Source organism: Morone saxatilis, unplaced genomic scaffold (assembly GCF_004916995.1).
Source record: "Morone saxatilis isolate NCDOM2014 unplaced genomic scaffold, NCSU_SB_2.0 Contig2, whole genome shotgun sequence".
NCBI lineage: Eukaryota > Metazoa > Chordata > Actinopteri > Moronidae > Morone > Morone saxatilis.
This window is the reverse complement of record NW_023339762.1, coordinates 7,419,383-7,430,105: the sequence shown is the minus strand read 5'-3', so window position 1 is coordinate 7,430,105 and position 10,723 is coordinate 7,419,383. Positions and strand designations below refer to the sequence as shown.

The window sequence follows — 10,723 nt, the reverse complement described above, 5'->3', positions numbered from 1 at the left end:
ACTTTTTCACACCACTGTATTTCTAATGTGCAGTTCTCAACGCTTTATTTCTGGCTGTGTGATGAAGATTTATAGCACAAATGCTTAATCATCATCCCTCGATTTATCCAGCTTGCGGTCATTGGACATGAGAACCAACAACATTGCTTCTCTGCCTGGCCCGGGATTCTGGGAGTCCAGCAACCTCAGAGAGCTGATCTTCAGTCATAACTGTATCAAAGATCTGGATCTGAGTGGTCCGATCTACAAATGGGCCAGACTGGAGAAACTCCACCTGAGCAACAACAAGCTCACTGAGGTAAAGAAACCGATAAAAGCCGTTCTTAAACTGAACAACCCAACACCTGTTTGATTGATATTGCAAAAACAAACTTGACTTGGGAACATAAATCACAACCAAGACTCTGTTTTTGCAAATTAAGCCCTTTCTTTACCTTCCGAAAAAGCCTTTGATGGTTGTACTGTCTCTATTCAGATCCCTCCAAAGATCGGCCTGTTGGAGGGCCTGACCTCCCTGGATGTGAGTCATAATACTAACCTGCGCTCCTTCCCGGATGAGATGGGGAAACTGGGCCGACTGTGGGACCTGCCGCTGGACGGCCTTCGACTCCAGCTGGACCTCAAACTCATTGGCAGCAAGACCAAAGACATCGTCAGGTCAGGGGCTTTACAAACCTAAATTAAATTCTCTTTGATTACCTCAAATTCCATTTTTGCTATTTTCCCCACAGTTTATGGGCCACTCAGTGATAGTGATCACTCAGTCTTGAAACTGTAGAAGATGAAGTAATATTAAATATATCTCACAATTAATAAGTCATACCTTTTCGCCACCCTCTCTCCCAGGTTCCTGCAGCAGCGGCTGAAGAAGGCAGTGCCGTACTACCGGATGAAGCTCATCGTTGTTGGGAATGTGGGAAGTGGGAAGACCACCCTGATCCAGCAGCTGATGAAGCTGAAGCGCTCCCAGTTGAACTCGAAGCAGGACACTTTTGGCATTGACGTCCGGGACTGGACCGTCAGGGAACGGGACAAGAAGAAAATGGTGCTGAACGTCTGGGACTTCTCAGGTTGGCCAATAAATGAAGTTAAATGGATTTATTTAAAAAGCTGTTTAGGGATAAATTGCAAACACAACAACTAAACATAAAGTCACACATGGTACAGGGACAGCAGGGCATCTTAATGATCAGTCCTTACTGCAGGTTGCAGCTAGATAGAGTCTAAATCCCCTGGGTTACCAAGAGCATATCAAAGTTGAATGTTCAGGTCCAAGTCATCCCTTTAACACCATGTACCCTAACCCATGCAAGAAAACAAACAAACAACATTTGACACTTTCATAGCCTTAGTGATGATATACACTCCATCACTCCTAGATTTCCATCTATACAGTTACAGTACACCATCTTTTCAGTTGCTGTAAGATTCATTTTCTTTACCTGATTTAATGTTGGTCTTATTTCAAGAAGAAGTTGGCTCAAAAGTAATCAACAATATGTAGATATTCTTTGTAGGAATGAAGCAAGGATATTATAGATGAAGTACATAAATCTTATATTTTAAGGTATGCGTGTTGTAAGACACAGATTAAAATATATCATTACTGATTTGAGAGAGGTATGTGTGTATCCTATTCATCCAGTGTGATTTTGTTTCACTCCCTGCTCCTTTACCTCACAGGTGGAGAGGAGTTCAGTGGCTCTCACCCTCACTTCCTGACTTCCAGAGCTCTCTACCTGGTGGTATACAACCTCAACAAAGGAGCCAGTCAGGTGGACGCTCTCAAACCCTGGCTCTTTAACATCAAAGTGAGTCATAAACCAAAGATTCAGTTATGATGGAAACAGATTGTTGGCAAACGTGTTTCACTTGTTTCAAGAGAAAAATGTTAAAAGTTTTCAAGATAAAATTATTTTGGAGAAAACTTTGAAATCTAAATTACATACAGGAGTATATATATATTTTTTTATCTTGTGAAAAACCCTTGCACTCCTCTACTATTCAGGCTGCAGCTCCTCTGTCCCCAGTCATCTTGGTAGGAACCCACACAGATGTGAGCGAGGAGCTGCAACTTCAGTCCTGCATGACCAAGATCAGAGAGGAGCTGCTGAACCACCAAGGCTTCCCTGCCATCAAGGACTACCACATAGTCTCTGCTTGCGAGGACTCAGACGCCATGACCAAGCTCCGCAAGGCCATCTTCAGGGAAGTCACCAGCTTTAAGGTAAAACGACACAAACAGCGGACTAAACCTTGCCTTTCTTTAACCCTCCTTGATTCTGCCTTCACCTTCTCTTCTCCTCTCCCTTTCGCAGATCCAGGGCCAGCCTGTGATGGGCCAGCTGGTTCCAGACAGCTATGTGGAGCTGGAGCGCCGGGTCCTGCAGGAAAGAACCCGGGTTCCCCCAGAGTTCCCTGTTCTCAGGCACCAGGTGCTACTGGAGCTCATCCAGGAGAGTCAGCTGCAGCTGGAGGAAGCTGAGCTGCCCCACGCTGTCCACTTCCTCAGTGAAGCTGGTGAGTCGGGGGTCACAGCTGCTTTAAAGAAGACCTGCTACATTCAACATCGTTCTGGCCTTAAATAGTTTTGAAAATGAAGTGGATGACCTTAATAGACCTTTAGTGGAATATAATGTCCCAAATTACTAATATCCCTCAGCTCTCCTTCATCTTGGCATCAGCACTTACTGTACCATCAGTCACAGCTCTACGCACATCATCGAATTATGCAGTCATACATGTAGCAGGCAGAGAACAGGATGACTCTGAGATGTGATTGTATGAATTGAAATATTACTGTGTCTCCTCAGTCAATTTCTCAGACACTGGTAGGAGAAGAAGAATTAAAAGCATACAGAGATATTCTACAAAACACTGAAGGACCAACAATACTATAACAATAACAATCTGACCAGGCATTGTTGCGTTTTTTTCCCTCCTCTGTCACTGAAGGAGTTTTACTGCACTTTGATGATCCTGCACTTCAGCTCCAAGAACTCTACTTCATCGACCCACAGTGGCTGTGCAACATCATCTCCCAGGTAGCTTCATCTGGACACACAGAGACAATCGCACACGCTTCGTGTCTTTGTTCAGGCTAACATTTCGCTAGCCTAGTTGTTATGTCCACACTATTTATCAAGTGATTCAACTGCATATCCGCTACACAGTACATTAGGAATCTAAAGATATATCGTGAGACACATAAATCGCATACAAATATGTGAAGATTCAAATAGCTGAGATGAAAAATTAATCATTCTCCTTTTAAACAGCAGAGGGCGCTATGTACTTTCGACTGTACTTGTTTAAAGCGCTACATTACTCATGACAGTAGCTGTATCAAGACGAAGAAACGTCACTTTCAGTTTTACAAAGAGAAGTACATATGCATTGTTTTGCACAGTTTATACGCTACCTCATGAAATAGAAAGGATTCTTTGATTTGACATAGAAAATATATTTAGAGATTTCCGTCAGAGAAATAAAGGAATTTTCTTTACAGTAATTTCTCTTCAATGTCATTTTGTAAAAAAATCCGTAGAAAATCATCTTGTGAACCCAGTATCATGAATTGTATCAAATCGTAAGTTGAGCGTATCCATACATCCTCCAAGTCTCCAACTGAAAACGATGCATACAATATTCACATTTATGAACAGCTCACCCTAAATTTAGAGAATCAGTGAGCCATGTTAAGAACTGAAGGCCTCCCAAATAGTTCACATAAGCAGCCACATACAACCCATCTATTAACTCATATGCAGATACATGATTGTCAATGAATGTGTTAGTTCTGTCGGGTTCACAGATGCAGGTGTTGTCTGTTCTTTGTGTAGAAACTGACATTAAAGAGCTGCGGCTTCTGGGAACCTCCTAAAGGAGTTATTCAGCGCTCAGTGGTGGAGAAGTTTCTGTTTGAGACCAAATGTTTCCCCAAGAGCCACTTCACGCAGTTCTTAAAACTGCTGGAGAAGTTTCAGATCGCTCTACCCTTTGGCGAGGACCAGCTACTGGTACCCAGCAGGTATGTTTAAATTTGCAGCTATAGATGTCTGTGTTTTTAGATTGTGCCGTTGTGGAGAGATATATAAAATATTTCACCGTCATCGCTTCCTTTCCAGTTTGTCCAGACACAGGCCGGTGATAGAGCTGCCTCACTGTGAGAACTCCGAGGTGATTGTGCGTCTGTATGAGATGCCGTACTTTCCCATGGATTACTGGTCTCGCCAGATCAGCCGCTTATTGGAGTTTTCCTCTTACTTGCTTTCTGGAAGAGGTAAGTAGAACATGTTTCATCAGGGGTGCTACTCTGTAGATACAATTCAAAGAAAGAACCCAGTCATTTATCTAATGAATTATCTTGCTGTGTGTTATCCAGAAAAAGCGGTGCGACCCAACCGGATCTACTGGAGGAGAGGGGTGTACCTGAGCTGGTCCCCAGAGGCCTACTGCCTGGTGGAGGCTGCCTCAGTGGACAAGAACCCCTCCAGCTTCGTCAGGATAACTGTGCCCTCTTCACGCATAGGTGCCATATAAAAAATAAATAAAATAAAGTCAAGTCTTGCATCTAAAAATGATTCTGTTTAAATGACAACAGTCTTTGCCTTTTTTAAGATAATGCAACAAATATAACACAACCATTAACAGGCAAAACTGGCTGCACTGCTAGATATTAAAATATATCCAGAGTTGTATGTAATAAAGGAATGATAAACCTCTGCTGTTTTACAGTTTTAAATATTTTAATGTGCACAGATTCAGGTTAACCCAAATATCCGTATGTTTAATTATATAATATCTATGTATATTGGTATTACTGCAAAAGATCACAATGCTGGTAGCAGTGCACTGATATCACAGTGTTGCTAGTGATGATGTCAGTGATGATGACCGTCATTATTAACTGTTGTCTCTCCTCCCTCCAGGCCGGGTGCTGCTGGGTCAGGTGGTGGATCACATCGACTCCCTGCTGGAGGAATGGTTTCCTGGCCTGCTGAACACTGACATGCACGGCAGTGGTGAGGCTCTGCTGAAGAAGTGGGCTCTCTACAGCTTTGAGGACGGGCAGGAGTGGAGCAAGATTCTGCTCGAGGACCTCTTTACCTGTTTTGATAATGGTACGTAAATCACACTAAAAAACATCTGCTTTGTCAAAGTGCAAATTCAAGAATGTTCCTTCTTTAATCCATAAAAAATGGTACAAAACACATAGTTTGTTTCCTAAAAGCATGGTTCTGATTATCTGACATCTGTTATGTCAATGATTACATTATGGATCACAGATTTCCTGCTGGTGAACCCGGAGGACCCCCGCTGCACACTTCCTATCTCTCAGATTGCTCCTGACTTGGTGCTGATTGACCAGCCTGCAGGAACAATCCTGGACAGTGAAGAGCTGGCTGTAGACATGTCTAAAGAGAAGCGACTGGGTACACCTATCTCATTCAAAATTCTCAAAATTTTGATGAAAATTGTTTTTGCATTTTGGTTTTTGCTTGTCTTGGTCAAAAAACGTACCGTTCCTTGCCTCAACAAAGTTAAATGAAACACCTGAATATATTATATATTTTGTTTCCAGGGGACGGTGGCTTTGGGACTGTGTATCGAGGTGTCTACAAAAACGAAGAAGTAGCTGTAAAAATATTCAACAAGCATGCATCTGAGCTTTACATCCACAGACTCCTCAGACAGGTACCATTGTGAATTTACAAGTAGAGACTGAAAGGTCCATATGCTGCTGCTGTTGCTGTGTTCCTGACAGTACAATGACAAAGTACCTTGCTTAAGACAACCTCAGCAGTCACTGAAATGTCAATGACTGCCACAACCATTCCTATACTTCACTTCTTCTCATTGTCTGTATATCTCCAGGAGCTGGCGGTGTTGGGTCGCCTCCGTCACCCCAGCCTGGTAGGTCTGCTGGCAGCTGGCTCAGCCCCTCAGGTCCTGGTGATGGAGCTGGCTCTGCGAGGCTCACTGGACTCCCTCTTTGAACATGAGAATGGCAGCCTCAACCGAAAGCTCCAGCACAGAATCGCCCTGCAAGTGGCTGACGGACTCAGGTCTTGTCTTGTTTAGCCTGTCCAACTTTATTTTTCTTTAGAATAAGTGTAAACATGGGAAAGTTAGTTGAGAAAATGTTAAAATAAATTGTTTGATCTGTGTGATCAGGTACCTTCACTCAGCCATGATCATCTATCGGGATCTCAAGCCTCACAACGTCCTCCTGTTCAACCTGAAGACCGACTCTGAGATCATCGCCAAGATTACAGACTACGGCATCGCTCAGTACTGCTGCAGCATGGGAGTGAGGAGCTCGGAGGGCACACCAGGTTAGACGTCTCCTCAAACCTTATTCATCTTTATTACATTTGAGGTCATGCATAGCTTTTGAATTCGACTACTTTGCTGTGTGTCTGGCAGGTTTCCGAGCACCAGAGGTTGCCCGAGGTAATGTGATCTATAACCAGCAGGCTGATGTGTTCTCATTTGGCCTGCTGCTCTACGACCTGCTGACTTGTGGTGAACGCATCTCCGACGGCATGAAGTTCCCCAGCGAGTTTGATGAGGTTGCAGTGCAGGGAAAACTGCCAGGTAATAATTAAAGACTCCCTTCCTAAATCGTGAGAGACACGAGTTCAAGAAAATCTGTAACCGCTCTCTGACTCTGGTGCTCATTGTTTAATGCGTTGATGTAAGTCTGAATTTTACCCACTATCCTTTTAAGTGCTGTTGTGTTTTAGTAGGTAATGATTCTTTTTGATTGTTTTAATGTCATGAGATCACATATACATGTGTTTACAAATTGAATCATCTAAACAAAGCTTTGACAACATAAAAAAAAACAGCTGACAGTCGATGTGACAGTCATGACTGAATCTCATCTTGTATTTTAAATGTTGGTGTCGGGGTGACCTCTTCTAGATCACAGATTTGTGCCTTTATCCATGATTTCATGACAACCATTAAATCAAATTTAAGTATTAAATTCAAATTAAGTACAAACTACATGCTTTCTTTCCTAAAAGGAAGGACATTTAACTCCTTTTTTTGGTTATAATGAATTTCAGTTTGCAGATCTGTATCTGTACTGTCTTTTTTTAAATCCATTTATTGACAGATATGAAAGGTAAAGTCAGAGAACATTTGCTGACATGTTGACTGTCTTGCACACAGATCCAGTAAAACACTATGGTTGTTCACCTTGGCCGGGCTTCCAGGCTCTGATGAAGGACTGTTTGAGGGAAAGCCCTCAGGGTCGACCCACTTCTGCTCAGGTTAGAACCCGGAGGCTGTGTAACTGTGTTTATTGGGTGCTGGTGCTTCATTTGTAGTGAGAAAGTTGGAGGAGGCAGAGCAGTGTTGAGACAAGCTGTAGTAGAGTGTCCCCCAGTGGTACTAATAGCAGATCACAGAGCATGCTTTCTCAACTGGTGGGTTGCGATCCAGAAGTGGGTTGCAGACTCATACTGAATGGGTCTTGGAGTGTGTGGTTAAAACAAAAAATATATATATATTTTAATTAACAGTTAGGCAGTTGTGATGTTCATACTATCTTTATTATCAGAGTAATGTGTTCTAATTGCAGGGATGAAAATATCCGTATATTTTTTTATTAAAAAAAGATGACACTGGATGTATACTGGAAGTGTGTGTTTGTGTGTCAATACGTGTAGAAGTATGCACGGCATTTAGATTTAACAGCACCCTCCCTGAATTCAGAAATGAAAAAAAATGTATATTTTGTGTGAAAAACTTCATGATGACGTTGTATATGTGTTTACTAGTCTACTTGAAAAACACATTTGCTTGATTAGAATTCTGTAAAAGTGAGTTGTGACTGTGAAAATATGGGTCCCAAGACTATGGCATAGAGTATGTTTTATGATTTCAGAGCCCATTTATCACATACGTATTTGTGTCTGCTGTGATGTATGCAGGTGTTCGATAGGCTGAATTCAGGGGCGATGCTGTGCCTGATGAGGGAGCTGGTGGTTCCCCGGGTGTTTAACGCTGAGTGCTTCGAAGTGAGCTCTGGTGACAGTGATGGCCCCTCAAACAGCCACAGAGCCTGGCTGGGTGGAGGCAGCAGCGCCCAGAAACTAGGCTCCATCACAGCTGTGGACCTGGACACCAACACAGTCACTACACAGGTACCAACAGCGCTGGTAACCTCGGGACTGAATATTTTCTTATTTCACATGTTTGTTTTCAACATAAAGTGAAAAGAGTGTTTTTTTAACCAAAACTAGAGTCGCTTTTATTCCACAGACTTCTGTTATACTGTAATTCACCTTCTCTGGTGGTAATAGTTAAAATCATATTTTAATCTCAGCATTAGTCCAGGCTGCAACTTGTCATGGGTTCATTTTGTTATGCTTGGCCCTCTAAGTATGAGGAAGTATCAGGTGACATCTGGTTGGAAATATCTTCTCATTCCTCTTTCAGTGAAACCTCTTTCAGTTTCACTGGAGGAGAATCGAGATGAAAGTGTGTCTCACACTCGTCTCAGCCACAGCTGCAGCAACGCTTCACTAGAGAGTCGAGGTCGCACCTATTTTTAAATAGACAGTGAAAAGGGTCTGTTCATAGTCATGTCGACAATATGCCAGCAAAATATATACCTTTCACTGTAGTTTCTTTTTTTTTTAATCAGTGATAATGACACATTTTTATTTGATGTCTGTGTAACTATTTATTTTTTTATTTACATTTTTTTTTTATTGTGCAAGAACAAAAGCTACAATAGTGACTGTACAAATACAATACACTACACATAGAAAAGAAGACAAAAAAACTAATAAACAAAAAAAGAAAAAAACAAAGTATGAGGTGCAGAACGTGACATGGTAAAAAAAAATAAAAAATAAAAAGACGAACGTCATACTAAATGTTATAATGATGGTGACATGCAGGTAAAACTGTTGTTTTGGGGGGATGTGTATTAGACATTTGTTTTGTATTCTATCTATATATTTATATACTTCATGTTTGGTTCTCTTACTCCTGCAGGAGATTGACACCAGTCCCGTCTTGTGTCTTGTGACTGTCCAAATCCCAAACGAGGCCGGTGATTGGCTGGTTGCAGGCACCCAATCTGGCTCCTTAGTGGTCATCAGCACTCAGGACACGTCAACCTGGCACCACCTGCAGAGTGTCACAGATGCTGTCACCTCGCTGTACTTCCAAACACACCCGCCGCGCACGTAAGTGTCTGTAGAAACACCAAGAACTGACATTGGTGCTTAATGCTATTGGAAAAAAGAAAAAAAGGATAAGATCAACCAACTGCCATGACTGCCATCGGCATCCTGTCATTTTCTCACAAGTTGTGTGAAACACTACATTGAACTCAATTTGGTCTGGAACATCAAGGACTATTAAAACAAAGCACCAAATAACAGTAATTGTTTTACCATGTCGGTTTATGGCTGTTTGTTGCTCCTTGCATAATAAAACGTATTATCTGTACCATTTTAATTCCATTTGTATTCGTATGGGTAGATTCCAGTTTTGCTTATCTGATTTCTTTGATTTAGGGCTGTTTGTAGAAGGACAATCTGTGGAAATCATGTGAATGATTATTAATATTGTTAGGGGATTGTTAGAAGCTGGAAGTCCAGGAAATTAAATTAGTACTGTAACCACAGTTTAGATTTGGTGTAAATCATCTGAAAGATCTGTAAATGACATGACAAGATAATTGCACTGAATCTTTTTTTTTTTTTAATCTTGCTCTTGGTTTTTCCATTTTTTTCAGCCAAAGAAAGAATTACTTGCTGGTTGGGACAGCCGATGGAATTCTCACTGTTTATGAGGACTCTGTTCTCAAGGTAAATATCAGATATTGAATACAAGATCCACTGTGTTTGCTCTCAAAAGATTACTTCTGTTTTTTGTTTAATGGTCTGACATTTTACTCAGATGTTACTCCCACCTCGTCCTCCCATGCTTTAAATGTATCTCGACACTGTATCCGGCAGCAGATTGGACCTTTTATTTTCTTCTCCTCCTTCCAGCAGGAGAACGGGCAGCCGGTTAAAACTCTCACTGTGGGAAACGTCAACACGCCCGTCATGTGTCTGGGCCAGTCAGTGCACTCGCTGGACAGCCGGTCTGTGTGGGCTGGCTGTGGGACCAAGATCCTCTCCTTCACAGCTGACTACGACGTCTGCAAGTCCATTGACACAAGACCAAACCTAATCTTCCAGTGAGTCCAAGTCATGTAGGGAAATGAGAGGCAGCTTGTAGTTGAAGGTTTAGGTGAACACGTTTGGAAAGAGAAGGTTTTTGGTTCAAATCAATTGTTGAGGTATGTTGAGCAGGGTGGGACTGAAGAATGAACATTTGTAATTCGGCCTTATCGAAACCGTTTCCTGCGTAAAATGGTTCTAAATGGTATTTGCACAAAAATAATTTGTACTTTTTGGAGAAGAACAAAAAAAAGAATAAAAAAACAACAACTAACAATTATGTCTGCGTGCATCATTATATAACTGCCGTTGGTATAACAGTGCAGTTTTGTTGGTGTGTGTGTCGGTCTCAGGCAGCAGCGGTCGTTCGGTGGTGAAGCGTGTGTGTCTCGAATGGCGGTGGATAAATATGTTTACCTGAGCAAAGCCGGGACACCAACCGTCGAGGTTTGGGATAAGAGGAGCGAGAGGATGGTGGACTGCATCGACTGTGCTCAGATCATCAGGTACACACACACACACAC

The 10,723-nt window shown here is 42.1% G+C and overlaps 1 protein-coding gene across 1 annotated transcript in view; it reads left to right on the top strand.

Annotated features, from left to right (window-relative positions):
- Positions 1–10,723, top strand: part of lrrk2 (leucine-rich repeat kinase 2) — a 43,403-nt gene that overhangs the window by 19,994 nt on the left and 12,686 nt on the right. The window contains exons 27-48 of the mRNA XM_035664830.1: positions 112–298; positions 476–657; positions 847–1,070; positions 1,684–1,811; positions 2,009–2,227; positions 2,319–2,520; positions 2,956–3,044; positions 3,843–4,030; positions 4,128–4,282; positions 4,385–4,531; positions 4,932–5,123; positions 5,289–5,435; positions 5,585–5,697; positions 5,878–6,068; positions 6,178–6,338; positions 6,430–6,600; positions 7,183–7,283; positions 7,947–8,159; positions 9,019–9,212; positions 9,767–9,839; positions 10,026–10,216; positions 10,553–10,705. Coding sequence (XP_035520723.1) covers positions 112–298; positions 476–657; positions 847–1,070; positions 1,684–1,811; positions 2,009–2,227; positions 2,319–2,520; positions 2,956–3,044; positions 3,843–4,030; positions 4,128–4,282; positions 4,385–4,531; positions 4,932–5,123; positions 5,289–5,435; positions 5,585–5,697; positions 5,878–6,068; positions 6,178–6,338; positions 6,430–6,600; positions 7,183–7,283; positions 7,947–8,159; positions 9,019–9,212; positions 9,767–9,839; positions 10,026–10,216; positions 10,553–10,705 — 3,621 coding nt within the window. The remainder of the gene's footprint in view (positions 1–111; positions 299–475; positions 658–846; positions 1,071–1,683; positions 1,812–2,008; positions 2,228–2,318; positions 2,521–2,955; positions 3,045–3,842; positions 4,031–4,127; positions 4,283–4,384; positions 4,532–4,931; positions 5,124–5,288; positions 5,436–5,584; positions 5,698–5,877; positions 6,069–6,177; positions 6,339–6,429; positions 6,601–7,182; positions 7,284–7,946; positions 8,160–9,018; positions 9,213–9,766; positions 9,840–10,025; positions 10,217–10,552; positions 10,706–10,723) is intronic.